The sequence below is a fragment of the Arvicanthis niloticus genome, chromosome 2 (genome assembly GCF_011762505.2).
Source record: "Arvicanthis niloticus isolate mArvNil1 chromosome 2, mArvNil1.pat.X, whole genome shotgun sequence".
In the NCBI taxonomy this organism is placed as follows: Eukaryota; Metazoa; Chordata; class Mammalia; order Rodentia; family Muridae; genus Arvicanthis; species Arvicanthis niloticus.
The window spans coordinates 143,285,022-143,307,487 of NC_047659.1; the positions used below are offsets into that span (position 1 = coordinate 143,285,022).

Below are 22,466 nucleotides of genomic sequence, written 5' to 3' on the forward strand. Positions count from 1 at the left end.
GACAGCACCCCAATTTTATCGCTTTACTTGCTTAGAGATTTCATTTAAAAATGATTGTTATTTGGAGGAGAAAAAAAATATCCCAGATACCTGCGATATAGAGGTATACCCAGCTTAGGGGTCAGAGAAAGCCTGTGTTAGAGGACTGGCACTTTTGGTGTCAGAATAAGAAAAGTATTGGAAAATTTCATCCCTTTTTAACAATAAGCAGGCACATTGGGGGAAAAAAAACCCAGATTTTGTAGGAACACTAAGGTCATGGGATCCTAATGGTGTCTGAAGGACTGGTCTCAGTCCTCATGTCAGAATTCATATTGGCAGAGATTAGATGGTTTGTCATTTACATTTTATAGGGCGCTAGAATAAAAGTGCTGCTGGCTACACTTCAGCTGCAGCAGCACCAAGCCGCTGTGGACAGTACGACCTTAAGGCTGCCCTTTCATCTGTGTAGCTTCGCTCCACTGAATTTTGAGCCGTTTGGCACAACTTAAAAACCCAGGTTTTCCTTGCTTGAAATGTGTAGCACTCGCTGCCATCCCCATAGCCTTCCATTGTCCACCCCTGTGGTGACCTTTCTGACTTGAGGTTTTTGTCTTCCTGACACTAATACGTCCTAGCAATCTGCTTGAAAGTCCAATTGTGAAAACTCGTCTGGATGTCTTGTCCGGAAGCAATCAGTCTGCCTGAATATCTGTGCCTATCACCTACCACCTGCCCCGACTGCACCCCCACACAGCCCCCATGCTGTAAGGAAGTTTAATTTTTTTCAGGAAACACATATGACCATGAAGGCAGCCAAGGAAGGGAGCTTACACGTGAACAATATGTAGATAAAATGTGGGAGTCTCTTGCCTTCTCGGGGTAGCCATTTCGGAAACTGCTGCAGAGAGAAGCTGGGGGTGAGAAAGCAGGCTGGTCCCTACAGGCAGGTGGGCAGGGAGAGTGGACCCGTTAGGCTCCCAAGGCTCCCAGCAGCAGCAGCAGCAGCAGCAGCAGCAGCAGCAGCAGCAGCAGCAGCAGCAGCCTGAGAGGCAAGGTCTGTCTACTGCCTGCAGCCATCTTTGATTTAGAGGAAGCAAAAGCCATTCACCCTTGCTTTGTCTTAGGTAACAACCAGCTTGATCCAGTTCATGGAAAAAAAAAAAAAACCAATCAGAAGTGTTTTTTATCACAAAAGAAAAATGTCTATAATTTTAGTTTGGGACAAATTGACACACACTCTCCCTCCATTTTTTATCTCACAGTCACCAAAGCTGAGCCAAGCCAATCAATTCTCTCTCATCTGCATAGACAATTTAGCTGGTCTATGCCAGATTTCCCCCTCCTTTCTGTTTTATCAGTGCAGCAAAAAGCTAGGCAGGTGGGAGAGAAGAAGGCAGGTTGGCTCCTTTGTGGTTTAGTCCAGCTCTGTTTACAAACACCCCAGGCAGAGGGGAGAATGCAGACACCATCCCCAGATACTACTCCTGATCCATCTCCCTCACTTTTCCTTTGGGGCACAGGCCAGGCAGAGCCCGGGAGTGACTAAACCCCTATAGACCAGCTTGGATCTCTTAATTTGTATTAACAGTCTTGGCCTTCAGAACATGGACTTTTAGCCCTTTACCAAGTTTTGAGTAGAAAAATGAAAAGGCCAAGAATTGAAAACATAGATTTTGTTTTTTGTTTTTCTTTGGTCTCCCTGTTAAGCAGGGACCTCGGGATTCTAATGAGTCTTTGAAATCAAAGTCTTGTTGCTGAAATTGAGCCAATGGTGCCTCGAGCTGGCAGGCAGTGGGACAAGAGCTAAGCAAGATAAACCATGGTGATTTCGTTTCTCTCCGGGGTTTCCAGGCTGCTTCTAGCTAGCTGGCTTTTCTTACCTTTTTTCTTTTCCCTTCCCTCCCTCCCTCCCTCCCTTCTCTGCCCTCCACCCAGGTATACCTTTTTATTTTTCTCATTTTTGAGGAATGGGGCCTCTGTGTTTCCTTGTCATAGCCTCTTTTGTATTCATTTTAAAAATGAAATATTTGTTATAAAGCCCCCCCCCCCCCCCAGCTTCACTTTCTCTTTGCCATCTGCACATATCAGTCAATCTAGAGGGCAGGAAAGTTCGACAAAGTTGGGGGAGTGAGAATCAATTTAAGAGCAGGGAAAGCAGATGAACCCCGATAGTTGTAAATTATAATATTAAGCTTGCTCAAGGGTCATCTTTATATCTACATATTTGTTACTTATAACCTACTTCATTGATAGAAATTAAATTATAAAGATTATTTAAGAAAGTCATCCTTTCAGTATGACAAATCACTTTAAATGACTGTGTTCCAGGAACTTCCTAGATGCTTGGGTTAAAAACTCCAGTGAGGGGCCAGGCAGGGTTTTAGACATTGGTGTGCCCTTAAATTGCCAGAAGTATACAGGGTGTCTATTTAACTAGGAGACTGAATATCTCTTGATCCTAGCTGCGTTTTCAATCAGCTTCACCATATAGCTCAGTCATCTTCACCAAAGACAGTCAAGAGCCTTTATTCTGAGCAGGACTCGGCAAACCTAACCTCATCTTCTTGCACTTGGCTTAGGCAGCTCTGTAGCACCTCAGTGCCACCCCCTCATGAGCAGTTGCCATTCCACTAGAACCCCAGGGTTTGGACTAATGTTCCACCTACCCCTCTTTTCTGTTGTTAAAGTCATTAGGTGACTGCTGACCTCTCACCCCAAGGCACTGGCCTCGTCCAGAGGTGAAGGGATACTCTGCCAGTCTTCAGTTCTTAGTGTTAGATCACTGCAGCCTAGTGATTAAAAATAGACCTAATTAGTATGTTCACCCCTGGATGTCCAGCTTTGTGCCACCTCCTTTAATGACACCAATTTTGGTGACATGCTTTCTAGAACCCTGAGGTTGCTTCAGTCATGGAAACTCCCTCAGCTGAGCATTAGAGAAGGTAGCTGCTCTCTCCTGCCTTCCTTGGGAAGAGCCATTCCTGCTTTATGGTTCTGCAATTAGGGAGCCCCAGCTCCCTTCTGGCCCAAGGCTGACACTGTTGTTGAAATGTTGAAGACTGAGAACACATGCTCTGCTGTGCCTGTAGCTAGAGGCTCTTTCCTGGATGGATGTAATGTTGGCATCAGTTAATTGGGGGAAAAATATCTGAGTTAGGCCTTGTCATTTCAGCCAGTCTGGGCAAGTGATGAGTACACCTGTCACTTAAGCTAGTGTCCAAGCTACAAGTCACAGCTGTAGCATGCTTTCAGCACTAGCTGGTAATGTACTGTTCTCAGGAAAAACAAACCACTCCATGTGGCCAGTGTTTGCCTATTAACCCGTAGGAAATTTCTTGGGGTCCTTTATTTGTTTGGCTAATAGGGATAACATTTAAAACCAGTCTGTTATCCTCACCCAGTTTTAGTTTACCTTATCATTTGATATAAATGTTCTCCAAAAGCAACACACATTTTAATAACTGCCCCCCAGATGTATTACCCAGTCTTTCTTAGTGAATACATTGGCATCTCCAGCTAATACAAGCAGCAGAAGTCACCTAAAGTCCTGAAAGAAATTGGCTAGATTTAGTTTTTAAAACCAGTCTGCTTTGTATTCTTTGTGAAGTCAGTGACATTCTTTTAACTTGGGGTGTAATTAGCACAAAAGGAGTTGTAATCCGAGAAAATAGTAGAGACTAATGCAAGGGACAGACAGGAATGTTCAAGAAAGTGAGCTGAGGCAAATTTGCCAGTACTGAGTGGCATGCAGAGACCCTGGGTGGCTGTAGGTACAGCTAAGACATTTAGCTCCTAAAACATGTCCCCTTATCCAATCTCCAGGCTTCTTACAAATGCCTGGTACTTTGGGGCTGCAGAATTTTCTCCAGTTTGACACTTCCAGAGCTAGGCAGAGACCTCAGAGAGCCACAGTACCCTCTAGGCCCAACTGGTGTTGGGAGGGCGCTGCTACTGGCATCCCAGCAAACACTGAGCCTGAGTCCACACAAGGACAGACAGGGACTTCTGCACATCTCCCCTCCAAAGAGCCTTCCTCACTGGAGGAGGAGCTGTGCTTTGTACGCCCTGGGGAAAACAGGTGGAGCTAAATAATAATTACATATCTTCCAATTTCAACATGTGTGAGCAAACACAAAAAGATGAAAAGGTACCTACACCTCTGGATGAATTAAACGTGTGATTAGGTATGTCACATTGATAACTTAATTTGGGGTTTCCTAACAGCAGACAAAGGGAGCGCTGTGGAACTGAAGGACCCCTGGCTCCCATCAGAATCTCAGTTGTCCCAAAGTAGAACTAGTCAAATCATCCACTATTTGAAAATGCATTTTGGTCAGTGAAAACCAAAGATATAAATGTATACCCACAAAGTTACATTCTGCTACAAAATATGTGTTGCCAGCTTAGGTTTTTAGCTAACCTAGGATAGGACTAATTTTGAAAAACTGAATGCAAGGGCTTAGGGGAGGGATTCTTCAGAATCTGAAAATAATTTAAAAATAAACATTTGGCAGAAGCTATTTTTTATGTATTTTATTGAGATATGGTATTATTCTATAGCCCAGGCTAGCCTCAAACTCAAACAACTCCTCTTACCTTAAATTCCCGAGTTCTGGGATTATAGTTAATGAGCCCAATTTAACAAACTTACCTTAGCTGAAGACATTGTATTTTAAACACCCTTTCTTCTCCATGTCAGGATCACATCACCAGTTGCACCAACTTTTACTTTAGGGAAAGTAGTTGTTAGTTGAGAGAACTCTTTGATAGCCTTTCACATCACGCTTTTTGCTAGGCTGGTTCATGGGTATCCTGTTGAAGCTGGTGTGCCCTGGGTGAATGGGGCCACCTTCTCTTCCTTCTCCACGTTTCTCATGAGTTCTGTGGTGCATGATTATGCTGCTGAGACCTTCCTAGTGGATCTTTCCCTCCTTTCTCTCTTGCTGTCTAAAGTGTTTATCCAGGAGAATCAATGCACTGTTTAGAGTTACATTTCAAAGGAAAGGGACCTCTTATACTCTCCTTCTGGTCCCCTATTTTATAAGTCATAGGGGAGGGGGATTAGGCTTCTGTGGTAGAGGCCATACAGTTTCTCTTACAGGTGGAACTTGCCTCTCTGGGTCACAGATAGTCAATAAAGGCTACAAAAATAAAATAAATTAATAAAATAAAACCAAACCAACTAACCAACCAACCAACCAAACAAACAAAAAAAAACCCCACAGGCTCAAAAATATTGGGTCCCGACACACTGGCCAGTGCCTCTGTTTATTTGGTTTGAACTAGACTGAGATTCTATTCTAAGTTAAAGATTATTTGAGGATCAACTGATGGATATTAAACAGGGGAATCTCATGTACTTAGTTCATTCTTTAGTAGTTGACTTAGACCTTAAGAAATGACATTTAAGTATCTAATGTCTAATATAGAATACATGTTTGGAGTTACTTTGAAATACTAACTGGTGGATGTGACATGAAAAAAAAAATGTCATGAGTGGTCATGACATTGGATGTTTAAAAACTTTCCAGTTCTAAGTATTAAAGCCCTCTTATGGAGATTAGCCAGGACTAGAAGAGCTTCTTCTAATACCTGCTTTCACCTCCAATATGGCTAAGGCTGCAGGTAACGTTTATCTGAGGCAACAGTTCCAGTCATCTGGCTAATTAAAGTGCAGAATGTGCTTTGAAGACAGAATGCATCGCTAAGTACTATTATTAAAGCCTTACAGCTAAGGTTTCTGTTTCAGTGGAAGCCTAGTTATTGTTTCCTGGGCTATTAAAATGATATCATAATTGTGTTTTCTCTAGGCTCTTAGAAAGTAGCTTACAGTGACCCCGACTAATGAAAGGCTCACGAAAACATTCTTGTCCAAAAACTCAGTTACATCATTAAATATGAATACAATTTTGAAGATTCTAACCTGTAGCAATGTTGATAATTCCGAAAGCAGATGAAGCATTCTTTCTCAGAAAGAAAGATATAGAAGGGCTGAGGAACACAAAACTTAGAAACCCGTAGAGTTCAAACCCCAGGCTTGAAGCATATGGTCAAACTGTATGTTAGGTGACCCAGTATTTCAGTTTAGGAGTGTGTTATTTCAAATTTTTTGGCTTTGGCGTGAGCCAGGGAGGAACCTGCATCCTCTCTGCCAATGTATTTTATGGTGTCACTTGGAGCTTTAAGGTTTCTAGGATGTCCATGTGTCCCTGACTCTGATGAGGACACTTTCCACTGGGGCACTTTCTAGTGCAGTGTTCCAGGAATTATGTTAATTCATTTGCTTTACTTTGAAAGCATAAACGTTGTGTTTAAAACTGCAGGGCAATCTATTAAAATCAATTGGTCACTCACAAGTTCTATATTGCGAGTTCCAATTCTGGAAGACTTTTGAAAAATAAGGCACATACATAGCTTTCAGGGCTCGGGCAGGTTGATGCTAGGCCGAAACCGTAGATGGTGTCAGCTCACCATACCAATTAAATAAAATCTCTTCTTTCACTTTGTGTCAACTGAAAACAGAAAACTGAACAGACCACAAAGCAGCTTGTGTTTCAGGCTCTTGGTGTCCTTTACTTACCTATAAACCCCTGATACCACCTGCTGCTGCTTATTTACAAAGTAAATACTTTCTTTATGGATCTCTGGTCAGTCATAATAAAATACAGGCAAAACTTAACAGTTAAAATTAAAAAAAAAATTTTTTTTTCTCCTAAGAATGTCTAAGTTAGTTGAATGGAGAGAACCCTGACATTGTGTTACACATTTCTAGGACAATGGTCCCAATTGTGCCTTGCCTAAAACATGTGTCACTGTATGTCATCAGACAGTTTAGTCTTTTTAAACATTGGGTGTGCTATTTCTCTAATAGGAGAAGGCCCAGAGACTCTCCATTACGCTCAGTGTATGATTATGTAGTTACTGTAGAGGCACGGAGGTTGTGTTGGCTACTGTTAACTCCTTACCTTTTAAATACAATGTATCTGTGCTTCGGCACACACACGGGAAGCAGGAAGGAAGAGGCTTTTGAACAACTGGAGCGGAACCGAAATTTCTGGCCAGGTCCTCTCTCTTCTAAGTCTTTAATTTCACAAATGACAGATGAATCAAATTCAATCAAGAAGTTTTTGTTGGCTGTCTGAAGAAGTAAAAGGTAGCCCCCTGTCTTCAGGCCATCACTTGCAGAGCAGGCTGAGGGCTGGGAACTCAAGAGTGACTGTCACTTAAGTGCATCTGGATTACTTAAATGTTTCTTCTCATCCACTCTGGTTGGGGGGGGGGGGTAGGGAAGAGTATCAACCTGAGGTAGTAGTTGCTTTGAGTTTTTTGTATTTTTCAAGTGTGTGTTGTGATGAAGAGAGGCCATAATCAGCCGTAGATAAGAAGTAACTTTTTGAGGACGCAGAGAAAGTTCGAGACCAAGTACAAGGCAGCAAAGGCCCATTTGCTAGGTTTAGCTTCCTGCTCATAATTCCAAGACATCCTTGGTCGCTTTCAATCGCTTTCTGTTGTTCTTTCAAATCCTTTTTTATTTTTTTAAAGTGTAGAATGGAGGTAGATTTGTAGCAGCAAGGACCAAGAAAAACAGTGAGTGTACTGTAGCTTTATATGGTACACCTTCTCTGATTTTTGAAGTGGTAAACTTGAGGAAAGGAGTGCCCGAAAACTGCTGAGTGATCAAGGTGTCTTCCTTTTTTTAAAAAAAAAAAAAAAAAAAAAAAAAAAAAAGATAGAGCTGTCCACGATAATAAGTCATTAGAAGCCGCTCACCCTCTCCCCTTCAGGCCCCTGGGTGTATTTGTATCCAGAATCTGCATTTCTATTCCCTTCTCCCCAGCTTCCCGAGTTTTGCGAACTGTGTTCAAAAGTGAAAGGAACGCTAGCTACGTTGGAAGAGAGTTTATGGTTACTCGGCAGATCTGGGTTTACTGGCGCCTGCCTTGTCCCATTCAGGGAAGGTACCATGTCTTAGTCTGACCATTGGCTCGGTCCACCTGGGTACAAGGTGCTTGTGGGTCGATTATTGAATGAATGAATTAATAGTATCCAAGTAGACCCCGGTGGCAGACCCTCAAGTCCACCCAAGGAAGGTGGTTCAAAATCTTTGACTTAGCCCCGTGCTCTCTACCATGTCCTAGCGTGGAGGCTAAGGAGTGGGGCGGGACACTCGTGAGTTTTGAAATAATTCTCCGAAAAGTTCATGTTCGCTAAAGTACTTTTTCCCTTTTATCCTAGAGCCCCGCGTGGCGCCCGAGCCTCTCCCACCTAGGACTCCGTGTGCACCACCGCAATCCACCACCGCCATGACTCTTCTTTTCGGCTGTCGCCTTGCCTGCATAATGCTGCCTGCTTCTTCTATCCATGGTAGTCGGGTATACATAATACTGTTTGTGAGAAGATCCGAACCCCCATATGGGGCATTGCAGTTAATTACCTCGCCGCCACCCACCTCCACGGGCACGCGCCGCAGGGTGGGAGGGGTGTGCCGCCGTCCCCGCGTGCGCTATCTGGGAAGCTGAGGTAAGAAGGCGCACATGGGTAAGCGTCGTTGTCATCGTCGCATAGTTTCCACGCTGCCCAGGGCTACACCACTACACGGAAAATTGGGAGGCAGGTTTAGGAGGCGGGGTCGGATGCCCACCGTCTTGGGCGCGCCCGTACCCCTCAGTAAATTGCTCCCCGCGCCCCCTACCCACACTAGAGGTGCCCACGCATCTGCCCTCACCCCCCGCCTGCGGCGCAGCCCATTTGGGTACGTCCTCGGTGGGCTGATTTTTCGTGCTTCCCCTTCGCTTTATAGGGGCCATTGCTATGGGTCCGTCCTCTGAAGAGGTTGGGGCGTCATCAGGTTGGTTAGAAAAACCCGCTCCGCGGCGGGGACACTCAGTCGCGTCGGCACCGCGGAGCGGGTTGCTTCAGGTGGCTGGTTCCAGCGGCGCTCGCTAGCTCCCGGCTCTCGGGCTCGGGGCTGCAGCACCGGCTGGAGCGAACCCTTGTCCCAGAGCTTGGCGGCGGCGGCAGGCGGACGGGCAGGCAGGCGCTGCTTTGCGTGTGAGTGCGCCTCACTCACATGTAAGTCCGGGAGTGTGGGGTCTTCCTGCCCAAGTGCGAGGTGCCCAAAGCGGGCAAGAGCACCGGGCAAGAGCCGGGACAGGGCAGAGGTGCCTGGCGCCGCTGCCCTGCCTCGCGCCTTGCAGGCAGCCTCCAATTTGCTCTTTTTTCTTTTCTCTTCTCCATTGGCATCCCCAAGAGCTAACCCAAGGAGCACCTAAGGGTAATAGCAAACTCTTGTCATCTGCACCTCTGCACTTCCTTTCTCTTGTGTTATTATTATTATTATTATTATTATTATTATTATTATTAGTCTTTTCTATACTCTTTTCTCCCCCTTTTGAGTTGTTGGGCAGGTCTTAGTTCTTGCTTGCTTTTTGGTTTCTTGCTTTTGTTGGGTGCTTTTTTCTGTTTGTTTGTTTGTTTGTTGTCGCTTTTTTGTTTGCTCATCCTATTTGACGCTAACTCTTAGGCAGCCAGCCCATCAGCCCCCTACGAAGCCCGGGAAGCCGCACTCGGTGACCCCAAGACAGCACAGCAGAGACTGCAGCCGAGCCCCCCGACACGGGGCGCACAGGAGCCGGGAAGCCCGAGGCCGGGGGCAAGCAGACCGCCCGAGCCAGGCGCGAGCCAAGCTCCCCGAGGTGGCCGGGGCACCATGCTGAAGATGGCCATGAAGCTCAAAGCCCGAGCGGCGGAGAGCGAGAGGAAGACCGCCGCGGCTGCCGCCGAAGTGGCTGCCGAAGCTGCCGTGGCGGCTGCGGTGCTGGCAGAACCGTTCGCTTCGCAGAAGAACGGGGTCCCCGCGAAGCCCCCGAAGTCCGTCAAGGTCCTCGTGAACGCCGGGCGCGATGCGCCGCCCGCAAAGTTGCTGACCGACAAAGAGCGCAAGAAGATGGAGAAGAAGCTGCTGGAGCAGAGGAGAAAGGAGGAGAAGAAGAGAGAGAAAGAGAGGAAGAAGTTGGAGAAGATGATGAAGAAGATGAAGAAGAATGTGCCAGAAGCTCCAGCCAAGCCCCGAGGCCCCGAGGGCGCCGCCGCCACCGCCGCAGGCGAAGACGAGGCCGCCGGGCAGGGCGCCGCCGGGCTCGGAGGGGGCGCCGCCACCGGGGGCACGAGTAGGGCCTGGGCCCGATGGGACAGTGACACCGAGGATGAAGATGATGCCTACTACGCGCCTCCCCGCGTGGGGGGCGTCGTGTGGCGGCCCGGGCCCGCCAAGGCAGGCGCACTCAGCACGCACATGCCCCTCGTGGTGTTCCTGGTGTTCTCGGTGCGCAGCCCCTCGTGGGTGCTCAACTTCCTGCTACAGAGGCGCACGGAGCAGGGCCGTGGCTGCGGCTTCGTGTTCGGGGCGACCTGCTGCTTCAGAGTGTTCCTGGGCTGCGCCTTCTTCTCCTTCCTGAGTGGTCGCGCCAAGCGCAGAGGCCGTGGGCGATCCCGGGCCAGGGGCACCGGGCGCCGGGGGCGCGACGAGCGGCTCATCTAGTCAGCCCCCCACCCCTCCACCACCATCATCATCGCCATCGACCACCACCACCACCACCACCACCACCACCACCACCACATCAACCACCACCACCACCATCTCCACCATCATTGCTGTGTCGTGTGGATCTTTATTAGTGCTTGTGTGTGGACACATTTTCCTTTTCGGTTGCTCTGTCCTTTGCCTTAGTGCTTCCCTAGCTTTTCTCCTAGCTCCCTGCTTTCTGGCTCTCTCAGTGTCTCTCCCTCTCTTTCTCTCTCTCTCTCTTTTTCGAAATTTTCCTAAGTCCGGGCCCGCACTCCCTCCCTTTCCGCCCACCCCGGCCCCTTGGCGGCGCCTGCCCGCCCTGCTGCTGCAGGAGGAGGGGGATCGGGGGCCGCCCGGCCCGGGGGTGGAGCGCTGGCATCGTGTGAGGGGTCGTCACCACCGCGGGGCCGCCCCCTCTCCCCCCGCCGTACGGCCAGGCCCCGGCCCTGAACTGCGGGTGGGGCTAGGGGGCGACCCCTCGGTGGAGTCGGCCCAGGCCGGACGTGGGTGCTGGGACCCCTGCCCGGCCTCCGGGCACCGCCTCCCGGCGCCCGCGCCCGCCCTCCCAGCCGCGGCCCTCCTTCTCCTCCTCCTCTTCCCACCCCCCTTGCCGCCGTCGCCTCCGCCTCCCCCCGCTCCCCCGCCCGCCACGGCGCTTTTGGGTCGGGGCGGCGGGCCCGGGCCGAGGCAATAAGAGCGGCGGCGGCGGCGGCGGCGGCAGCAGCTCCCGCGGCTCCTGCTCTGCTCCGCCTCGGCTCCGGAGCGAGGGGCGGAGAGCCGCGCGCTTGCCTTAGTCCGAGCCGCCACCCTCCCCGTGTTCCCCGCTTTCCCGGCCCGCCCGAGGCCGCCCGCCCCGTCCCCGCCGCCCCGCAGCCCGGCCGCGCCCCGCCGCCGCCATGGGCTGCCTCGGCAACAGTAAGACCGAGGACCAGCGCAACGAGGAGAAGGCGCAGCGCGAGGCCAACAAAAAGATCGAGAAGCAGCTGCAGAAGGACAAGCAGGTCTACCGGGCCACGCACCGCCTGCTGCTGCTGGGTAAGGGCGGCCCGGGGGGGAGCGGGCCCGGCCCGGGAGTGCCGCGGGGCGACCCGCAAGGCCGCTCGCGCCGAGCCCGCCCCCCTCCCCGGCGCTCTAGCGCTCGCTCCCAGGCCCTCTGGCCCGCTGGGCCGCGCGCGTGCAGGGGGCGAGGCCGTCAAGGGGACCCCGGGGCGGAATTCGGCCGGGCGGGGGCTGCAAATTGGGCGTGGGGCCCCCTCGCTCGGTCTCGTCCCCCCAGTTGGCCACACTCTTCCCCCGTCCCTGGCTCCGAGTCCGCGCGAGGCCTACTTAGTGCCAGGGGCCAGGGTGCGTGTCGGGAGGGGGAGGGGAGGCTCACAGGGCCCCTCGGACTGCGACAGAGTAGGGCTAGGGACAGGAAACGGGCCGGCGGGCCCAGGGAGGGGGACCCGCCTCACTGGGGTGTGCGATTTGTTGGGAGGGGGCCCAGAGAGAGGCCAAGGCCACTAGGGGGGACTCAGGGACCTCGGCCGGGAGACTCTGGCGAGGGAAGTAGCCGCCAGGGTGGAGGGGCGGGTGACATCAGCCCCTCGGAAAGGACGGGGCGGTAAAGGTGGTGCAGAGGGGGGAGGGGGCGCGGGCAAGTCGTGGCGCCGAAGTGGGGGGGGGGGGGGAGGGAGCGTGGCGGACTCTGGGCGCGACTCGGGGCGATTCGGGCAGGACCGACTGTGCGCGGAGCAGACGTGTCCTGAGCCAGGCCAGGCCGTGGAAGGAAGAGAAGAAGAATCAAATCGAATAAGATTTAAAAAAAATGAAAATTAAAAAAAAAAAAAAGTACGCAAAGTGCCCAGTGAAGCCAAATGACACGTCATTTTACAATGTGACCTTTCCCCCCCCTTCTAGACTTACAGGCTTTTTTTTTTTTTTTTGAAAAGCAAAGAAGTGCATTAAATGGAAGCAGCTGACCCCCCAGCTGTGCCCCCTCCCGAGCAGCAGACACTTAACACACAGGTTTTCCTGCTACTCTGCCTCTTTGGGAGTGGAGACACAAGTGAAAAAATAAAATCCTGTCTTAAACAGACTCATAAATAAGATATAACTGGAAAATGACATTTGTCTGTAAATGGCTTCTTGGTTTCGAAATGGCGTTTTTAAAATTTTTTTGTCCTTTTCAAGGTGGGAGGGGGGACTCAGTGCTCTGAGAAGACTCTGGGGTGGAAGCAGATGAAAAGACATTAATTAGTTGTTTGGCAAGTGACATTTGGTTGTTTGGGGTTTTTTCTTCTTCTCTTTTTTTCAGTGCAACTTTTCCTCCTTGGCAAAAAAGGAAAAAAAAAAAAAAAAAAGAAAGAAAGAAAGAAAAAATGAGGGGGGATCCCAAACTAAAAGGATGTCTCTCCTTCCTTTTTTTAAGGTGCTGGGGTGGGGGCAGCCAAAGCACACAGGCACACACAAAAATTGTTGAAATGACCACAAAAACATCACACAACATTAATTAGAATGGAAGCTTTCCACTTCTTGGTATCTTTTGGCTATCTGAATAAATTTGTAAGTTCACTGATAGCAGGGTCACTTTTCAACAAAATAGTTTTATTATCAAAAATAAAGTGTAGAAGGCTGTGTTAATTTGCAGTGGCGTTTTTTGGTTTGATCTCTTTGGAGGGGGTCAAGTCTTTGTTCTTCATGGGCCAGATTTAGTAAAGCAGAAAATTGTTAATAGGTGAAAATAATCCTGTTGGTATTGGTGCATTTGCAATTTCAGTAATTAGATGATATATGGGAAACTTCTAAAAGCATAATTATGCTGTAAATAATATGCATACACCCTGATTTCAAAGTACACACCTGGAAACATCTAGAATCTTCTGTATGGTGCATTCTTGCTAATATGAGTGCTTATTTAAGTCCACTATGGTGTTAATGACACATCAAATTTCTAACATCTTTTTTTTGTGTGTGTGTTTACAGTGATTTCAAATGTCCCCACTTTATTTGAGACTGCGGTTCTGAGCCCACCCTGCCTTCTTTCAAGTCTCTGGTCTACATGGCTGCATTGTGCCACAATTAATTGATGACCTTTGGCACAGAAATCTGTTGCCCTGGCTATTGGCAACATTTTTACATTTCTTAAAATGAAATAATTACCCACAAAGGAAACCTAATCCTCCCCCTCCTTTTCTTTAACCAATTTTGACTTCTAATATGTAAATTAAGTAAACTGCAGAACCACAAAACAAACAAAAGCCTGGCAGTTATCTTCAGCCCAGTTTTCTGTTCTCACAAATATGGAAACTGAGGCACGGATCTAGTTCTGTCTCTAAACAAAAAACAAAAAACAAAACAAAAAAAAAAACCCCCAGGTGTCACAAATGTTAACGTTCCTAGAGAGGTGGAGTACTGAGGAACCTGATTGATTAGTCCTCTAGGTTTCCCTCATGAAAATCACCCAATATTGCCTTTTATATTTAATTTATGAGAATTTTGCTCATTAGGATGGTGTTTGCTTTGAAATCAATGCTGCTGTGGGAACCAATTTTAACTTTTACAGATCTTGCTTATGGCTTTGTGGAGGGGTGAAAGGATGGAGAAGTGGAGGGGTGAACTGAAGGGGGGGGTGGAGAAGTGGAGGGGTGAACTGAAGGGGGGTGGAGAATTGGAGGGGTGAACTGAATAGGGGGTGGAGAAGAGGAGGGGTAAACTGAAGGGGGGGTGAGGAATGCGCTTCTATCTGGGTACAAAAATAAAAAAAACAAGATTTTTTTTTTTTAAGAAAAAAAAATTTAGATTTTTGTGGGAGGAGGGGGAAAAACATCCACATAGAACTTGATGGATATGGGTGGGGCAGGAGGGTCCTCCAAATACCACCAAAGAAAGGAAGGTGATTTAAAATGGAGGCTTGTGTTCCTATTTACTTTCTTAGTTGGGAAAAGCCTAGACTCTTCCTGTTCAGGACCTTCCAGGAATATTTGTGCAGACGATTAAAGTCTTATCCTTTTTTTTTTTTTTTTTGAAAACCTCTTGACCCTGTTGATGTTGCATGCTGCCTGACGCTCATGAGGTCTCAGTGCCATGTTTGATAATGAAATGTGGTTTGAATTTTTTGTTTTTTTTTGCATTTTTTTGCTCCCCCTCCCTTGCTGCTGACAGATAATTGATGGTCTTCCATTTCCCTCTGCAACATGGTAGTTGTATCCAGAGAAAAATGTATCTTTAGAAAGATTCCTTGTGCAGGGGAAGGGAGTGGATAAGTGGACACAGTGTAGCCCTGTGGTTTTAGGGTGGACCTGAAGCATGCTTGAGAGCTGCTGCATTGTGGCGTTGGGAGGGAGGTGCTGCAGCGGGACGTGATAGTGGGGGAGACTGCAGTGTCTAGGCATTGTCTGCCATTCCTGAGTATTTTAACCATAAAATGACTAACAAACAGGAAATTAGGTGGCTGCTGCATTTCTGTGTACCTTTGGCCACATTTCAATACTAAGTTCACAGTTGTGACTTAAAATTTTCACCCCTCCAGTGACAATTACGTCATTCCTTCATTGCCTCATGAGTTTTAAACACCCAAAGAGAAAACAAAACAACAACAAAACTCACAAGGAAAACTGCTATTTGAGAACAGCAGAGCCCCTTAATCCTTGCTTGTTACTCTATGGTGAGATACATCAGGTAGACGCTATGTTGGACTTGTCTGTTGTTTTTCGCTGCGTCGTCACGTGAAAGAGGTTTGCAGTTGTGTCATTGTGTGTCTGTTGTTGTGTGCTGCTTCTGCTGCTTTCCAAGGCCATCATCCAGGTGAAGTGTGACAAGCCTGTTTCTTAACCCAAGCCCTCACTTTCCTTCCTCAGGTGCTGGAGAGTCTGGCAAAAGCACCATTGTGAAGCAGATGAGAATCCTTCATGTTAATGGGTTTAACGGAGAGTAAGTGTCAAATCCATCCGAGCAGGATAGGCCTGCCGACCTGGCCTGTGGGAGACACAGGACTTTTGAAGGAGTGTGTACTAACCTAGAAAGCACAGCTGCTAATTGCCACTAATCATTTTTTTCTAATTTGCATATTAGACAGCCCAAGAAAGAGCTGATGGGTGTGCCCCCACACCCTTCTCAACCTCTGGGGCAACAAATAGGAATAAGAGTAAAAGCACCGGTGTCCACCCAAAGCGGCCCCTCGCGCTGGAAAATGGTGCCTGGTTGCAGAGGACAGTGAACAGCACTTGGCCGGGTGACAGCGTCTCTGAGGCCAGGTCCTCTGCCGCAGCCTCTTCTGCTGCAGTGCGGCTCCAACATGGCCGACGGGCCTTGGCCACCCCTTGGCCAGCCAGAGATGGCCAGGACAGGAGGTTCCCACCCACCACCCTGCGGGTTTCACTGGAGTCAACTGGTGTAGGGTTTTGTACTTTCAGGAAAACATCTTTTCAGTTACGTCTTCACTTAAAAGTTGGAATCCACAACCCTTGCCTACAGGCTTCAAGCTTCTAAGTCCCTCTCTGCTTCAGAATTAGTGTGATAGGCAGAGATTTCTTTAATTAAATAAAAAGAAATCAACTTTCCTACCTGAACAATTGAAAAGCAGGTCTGAAAAGGGTGGAAAGACTGGAGTTAGCTACTTCTGGCCAATCCAGGGGCTGTTTTGCCTTTGAAATGACCTTTCTGGTTTAAGACAATATGGCGAGGCAATACCGCAGTGAGGGTAAAGCTTTCTTTCTTAAAAAGAGACAGATACGTGGCAAATATGGGGTCCTGCCTTCCATGAAAAATGCAAACTGAGGGAACAGCCAATAAATGGGGAGTTTGCCTTTTCTTCTTGGCCCCCATTGTTCTCAGTGCTGATTTGAGACAGCAAGGATCAGGGACGGAACTAACCCTGGAGAGGGGACCAGCTCCTGACCAGCTCCAGCACCAAGTGCGGGCCTTTCAGGGGGCCTCAAGCTGATTTTCATGGAAACTTCTAGAATTTGTTAGATTAACTAATCGGGTTAAAAAATGACGTCACCCATGCGAAAGGTTAGGGTTCATGAGTTACAGCCCAAAATTCAAAGATTATTTAATATGCAAAAGGGAGGGGGGTAGCTAGGTTTAGGATTGACTCAGTTACTATTTTGTACCTATAATTTATTAAGTAATTTATTGTCACCTTATCAGACACTGATTCTGGAATTATTGATCCCTGATATGCCTCTCTTAAAACCTAAAAGGAGATTTGCACCTGTCAGCCAACAAAAAGAACCCAGAAAACACCCTAGCCCAGGTGTAAGGGGTTCTTCACTATGCTGCTAGTTAATCAGAAGGAAATGTGGCCACATGCCACAAATTATTTCTTGAGAAATATCTGGGTAAAAGCTGGCCGAGGCTAGCAGTTTTAAAAATGCAGCAGCCATTGTTGAACCCGATGAAAGCGGTGTCGTCCCCGACGTTTAATTATTTCACAAATTTCCCTAAAATATCTTAAGTTTTTTTAATATCAGTTCTCCCTTAGTGTTAATGAGGGTGGAGGGCTCTAAACCAGAACTTCTCATTTCTATTTTCTCTCTGAAAAGAGGAAGACGCCTTCCCAGTTTGCCTTCCTTGTGGATCTCAGTTGTTAAATTTAGCCTGTGAAAGTGATATTTGGGACCTCCGTGGGGGGCTGGATTCCTTATTTTGACCCTGTTCATCAAAGGTTCTCTCACTGTGGTATAGCAGTAAATACAGTTCCATCTTGACGAGGAAGTCAGGGCCGGACCCTCACCTCAGCCCCGCCCTCTGTACTTGGACAGAGCTATTGAATATTCCCTAACTGTCCAGGCCTGCTACCACTACATTTTTCAAGAGTATAACGTAATATTTATTTGACCTTCAGACATGCAGAGGGCAAAAGTAGATTTTCCTAACTCAGAGCTAATTTTCTGAAGTTAAATGCCAGAAAAAAATTAATATTGGTTGAGCTAATCTGTCTCAAAGCTGAGTGTCAATGTCCCGTACATAGCTCGCACCACCACAGAAGGGTTATTCATTTTCCACCAAGAAGTCAGGAATAGGAATGTCCCATCTGTGGGCATGGATTGGACACAGAGATCTGACACGCCCTATTCTCAGGAGTTAAGTCTGTGCCTCTGTCCCTGGTGCATGTGCATTTAGCGAAAGCGGAGGAAAACAATTACCCGTCCCTCCTGTCCCCAGCCCGAGTCTCCTGAGGGCCCTGCTCATGCAGGCAGGAAGGTGTGGAGTCTCAATAGACATCCCCATTTAGCCAGAGAAGCGACCTAAGGATTAACCGGGAGGATGGTGCTCAGGTCTGTCAGGTTTTCTTACCTGGCTGTTTAGAGATGCAGAGACTGTGTGGGTTTTGTATGAAATTGCAGTGCCTTGCAGATAGGTGAGCTCTCAATCTCTCTTTAAAAGGGGCGGCGAAGAGGACCCGCAGGCTGCCAGGAGCAACAGCGATGGGTAGGCACACTCGAAAACAGAAACTCCTCTAACAAACAAAACCAACATGAAGAACATAGCGGGGAAACTGAGGACACAGACTGGGGAACAGAGCAGAGATCACCTCAGGGCCATCAGCCATCTTGGTGTGCATTTGCAAATGACGTGTCAACAAGTAAAGTGCAAAACAGAAAACGTTTTAAGAATAACTAGGTACAGCTGGGGGAAAGTTAGCCATTTCGGCTTCCGATGAAAATTTAAGATTTTGAGAATCGGTGTTTTTTCCATATGGTCTTTGTTTCTCCCAGTTCTCCATTGAAACCAACGACTTGCCTTTCAAAAGTACAAAATTCTGCCCATACAGTGGTCAGTCTGACTTTAAATTTTCAGACCTATTCGGAAAAATAATCTTAATTTATTTCCTCAAATACGCCTAATGCCGTGGCCCTTAGGCGGCAAGCCGTTGACAGTTATCTTGACAACCTCTGGCCTTAAAAATTATTAAAAAAAATTTAACTGTTAATGCAAGGCACTTTACATTAATCTATGAACAAGAGCATTTGTGATGGCACCCCACTCATTATCATCGTTTATTATTTTGCCTTCTCATCCCCACAACCATCTCATGCCTGCACACATACGCACACGCATGCCAGGCATCCATCCAGTTCCATTCGCTCACTAGCATGCAGGATGGAGGGGCTGTTTCTCATGTCCAGTCATAGAGCAGCTTCCAGCCTAGAACATGGAAAAGGAATGGCTTCTGAGACCGGGCACGGGCGGGTCAAAGGATGTGGGGGTCGGGAACAAAGTGACTGACACATGTTTGTTCATCTGTTTCTTTTAGAGTCTATTACCCCCACTAGATGATGGCTACAGTCCTCCATCTTCGCTCTGTCCTACCCCAGTTATCCCACCTTGCATGCTGGAATTGCCCGGGTCTTAGGAAACTACTAATAAGAATACTATTCTGTTTTCCTGGGGAGGGGGGTGGGGGAGGGGGAGGGGTCCCTAACCTATTACCTAACCTTTAGGCGTAAGTTAAAACAGAAAGATGGGATGAAGTCTTTAATTGGCAACAGGGTAGTAGGACAGCAATCAGAAAAGGCATCGATATATTGATAATCTGCTGTACCAAAAGTTGGCATCTGAGAAGTGTGGCAAGCCCCTACTGAGAGAGCCTCCTAAATACTGTGTGCTGTGCTAACCCTTTCAACCCTACTAATACCTGCACGTCTTTCTTCCTATGACTCTACAATAAGTATTAAAAATAAGTATTAACACTCCTGATAAATAAAACTCTCTGCATGTTTCAGCAATCCCTGTATCTTGCGTCTGTCTTCTGTCTACTCTTTTGTCTGTCTTTCCCCACAAGCACAAAGATAGGGTGGAGGATGGGTATCACATAGCCTTCCCTACCACTTCACAGGAGAGGGGGCAGGACCTACTAAACAATGCTAACCCCACTAATCTGCCTTACACTTTTGGGGAGGGGGAAGGGGAGGGTGAGGGGGAGAGGGAGCACCATCCTGTAGATGCCACCCACCCCAACTTTCTAGTCATTTAGAACCCTGGAACTGGCACATGTCTAAGGAATTTTCTCTGAATTTCACAATTAACGTTAAATTCATTAAGCAGTAGTACAAATGAGGATAAACCTGCCGGGGCCCCCAGCGTGATGGCTTCATCTACATAGTAATCTCTTCAATGGAGAGGTTTGAGTACTACACACCCGAATTAGATTTTAGATTTTCTATTTTAGCTGTTTTACACTGGATACACCCCCACACCTATTCACATACGTAGATGAATGCCGAACACGGTCTCAGAATATCTGTATTTTAAGACTGGAAGCTTTCCAATTATCATACTACTACTTAGAACGAAATATCAAACTGAATGAAAACTCTTCCCTGGGGAAATGCTTCCTTCTACCTGTATGTAGATTGGAGTAGTTAATACCCACCTACCCTCGTTTTTTCTGTTGTGGGACCTTAAAAATCAGACATCTGGGGATCAGTATGCAGGAAGCCATTAAAAAAAAAAAAAAAAAAAAAACTAGATTTGTCCCAGGGCAGGATAGGGGAGGCTCCCCTGTGAACTCTCCATTGGAGTCTTCTAGTCTCTGACATCTATATAGCTATCCCAGAGTCTAACACCAACTCAGAAATACATGATTTCAGAACTGAGCTTCAGTGTACACAAGCCCACCCCCGCCCTAACAGAACCGGTCCTTCTGAGGGGTGGGCACACTGTGTCTCTAAACACTGGGTGGTGGCTAGAGCTAAGAGTCTGAGGGCCCCAAGCAGCTCTCAGGTGTGTACAATCCCCACATCCTGAGTGTCCCCCCAGCCCTAGGACAGCCCCTCTGCCTGCAGTAACCACGGGACTTGGGGTTTCCTCTTGCCTGTTTCCTGTTCTGGGTGGTGGGTTTGCTCTAATTGCAAATGTGGAGCAAGAAGCAGCTTGCCCTCTTCCTGCGGGGGTCGGGCTCTGATTTTCCCACTCTCATGGCCCTGTCAAAATTCTGGTAGCAGTACTCTCACCCCCTCCCTCCTGTTGTTGAGAACATCGCCAACCTCTAAACCTTGCAGGCCCTCACCTAAGAGATGGGCCCCAAGAAAAGTACATAGATATTCACAACACAGGGCCCACTCCCAAATATACAAGCCTGCATGGAAAGAGCTCCATTCAAATATCAGCTATTATAAATCTTTGTGTAAGAATGGGTTCTTTGGGTGTGGTCCTATTGGTGGGCATGTACATGACCCCCATATCCCTACTCTAGTGGCTGGTGTGCACATGACTCCAGACCCCCCACCCCATTTGCAGGTAAACACATGACCCCCAGATCCCCACTATATTATAGGTACCCCCAGATTCCCAATTTGTTGTCAGGCTTGCCCATGACCCCAGGTCTCCACCCTATTCTCAGGTATACAGATGACCCCCAGATTCCCACTTTATTGGTGGGCAACCCCAGATTCCCACTTTATTGGTGGGCATCCCCAGGTCCCCATCCCTTTGGTGGGTATGCACATGTCCTCCAGTTGCCCACTCTTGGGTATCTACATGCCCCCCAGATCCCCACTCTATTGGTGGGTATGCACATACCCCCCAGACTCCCACCCCGTTGGTGGGTATGCACATACCCCCCCCAGACTCCCACCCCATTGGCAGGTATGCACATAACCCCCCCCCCCAGACTCCCACCCCATTGGCAGGTATGCACATAACCCCAGACCCCCACCCTTGGCAGGGGTGCACATAACCCCAGATCCCCACCCTTGGCAGATATCCATATGATTCCCCAGACTCCCACCCCATTGGTGGTTATGCCCATGCCTCCCCCTCCCCCCAGTCTCACCCCATTGGCAGGTATGCACATAACCCCAGACCCCCACCCTTGGCAGGGGTGCACATAACCCTAGATCCCCACCCTTGGCAGATATCCATATGATTCCCCAGACTCCCACCCCATTGGTGGTTATGCCCATGCCTCCCCCTCCCCCCAGTCTCACCCCATTGGCAGGTATGCACATAACCCCAGATCCCCACCCTTGGCAGATATCCATATAATCCCCCAGACCCCCCACCCCATTGGCAGGTATGCACATAGCCCCAGATCCGCAACCTTGGCAGATACCTACATGATCCCCCAGACCCCACCCCACTGGCAGGTATGCACATAACCCCAGATCCGCAACCTTGGCAGATACCTACATGATCCCCCAGACTCCACCCCACTGGCAGGTATGCACAGGATCCCTCAGACCCCCACCCCATTGGCAGGTATCCACATGTCTCCCAGGCCCCCACCCCATTGACAGGTATCTACATGTCCCCTAGACCCCCACCTCACTGGTGGGTATATACATGATCTCCCAGGCCCCCACCCCACTAGTGGGCATGCACATGACCACCAGATCCCCATCCTTGGCAGATATCCACATGATCCCCCAGACCCCCACCCCACTGGCGGGTATGCACAGGATCCTCCAGGCCCCCACTCTATTGGCAGGTATCCACATGCCCCAAGATCCCTATCCCTCTGGCAGACAGGCACATGACTCCAAGATCTCCACCTGAGGCCTACCTTGCTGTAGGAGCTGCTGGTCCCCATCTCACAACTCTACTAATTTCCACCCTGTACCATGGGGGTGTGATTTAACTCTCTCCATCTTGTGACTTCAATTGTAAATGCCAGCAAAAGCACTTCTGTCCCTGCCACCCCAGTCCTCTGTCTCAGTTTCCCTTATCAGAAAGGGTCTGTTTCTCTCCATGTCCTGTTCTGTGCCACCAGGGCTCACCCTGAGGGTGCTATGCGTGCGGGTCTTCTAATCCCCCACTAACCATGCAGACGACTAGGCTCAGACAAGATGGAGCCTGCTTCAAGCAGGCGGGTGGGGCTTTGCTGGTCCCCTAAATACAAGCTTGTGACTCTCTATGGCTGTACCTGGCATATAGGCTGTCTCCTAAAAGACACAGCATTTTGAACCACTGTAACCTCTGTAAATTAGCA

The 22,466-nt window shown here is 48.5% G+C and overlaps 3 protein-coding genes across 8 annotated transcripts in view; all 3 read left to right on the plus strand.

Moving 5' to 3' along the window:
- The window catches only part of LOC117703732 (neuroendocrine secretory protein 55), a 53,219-nt gene extending 37,759 nt beyond the window's left edge, over positions 1 to 15,460 (plus strand). Inside the window, exon 3 of the mRNA XM_034495542.2 lies at positions 15,388 to 15,460. The gene's annotated coding sequence lies outside the window, so the exon portion shown is untranslated. The remainder of the gene's footprint in view (positions 1 to 15,387) is intronic.
- LOC117703734 (guanine nucleotide-binding protein G(s) subunit alpha isoforms short) overlaps positions 1 to 22,466 on the plus strand; it is a 64,671-nt gene that overhangs the window by 36,683 nt on the left and 5,522 nt on the right. For 2 of the 4 annotated variants that reach the window (XM_034495551.2, XM_034495552.2), the window contains exons 1-2: positions 11,446 to 11,584; positions 15,388 to 15,460. In XM_034495551.2, coding sequence (XP_034351442.1) covers positions 11,446 to 11,584; positions 15,388 to 15,460 — 212 coding nt within the window. Of the gene's footprint in view, positions 1 to 11,445; positions 11,585 to 15,387; positions 15,461 to 17,920; positions 17,966 to 22,466 lie in introns of those variants that run through there. The other 2 variants (XM_034495550.2, XM_076930339.1) reach the window with 2 other exon arrangements.
- On the plus strand, positions 8,849 to 11,503 carry LOC143441534 (uncharacterized). 3 transcript variants are annotated; one of them, XM_076930340.1, is made up of 3 exons: positions 8,849 to 9,054; positions 9,233 to 9,256; positions 9,506 to 11,503. In XM_076930340.1, the coding sequence occupies exon 3, from the start codon at positions 9,692 to 9,694 to the stop codon at positions 10,520 to 10,522; it is 831 nt and encodes a 276-aa protein (XP_076786455.1). In that variant the 5' UTR covers positions 8,849 to 9,054; positions 9,233 to 9,256; positions 9,506 to 9,691; the 3' UTR covers positions 10,523 to 11,503. The 3 variants fall into 3 exon arrangements, with proteins under 3 accessions (XP_076786455.1, XP_076786456.1, XP_076786457.1); XM_076930341.1 differs by having other exon boundaries at positions 9,233 to 11,503; XM_076930342.1 differs by lacking the exon at positions 9,233 to 9,256.

Coding starts and splice junctions, on each gene's coding strand:
- LOC143441534 (XM_076930341.1), top strand. CDS start 9,692: ATGCTGAAGATGGCCATGAAGCTCAAAGCCCGAGCGGCGGAGAGCGAG.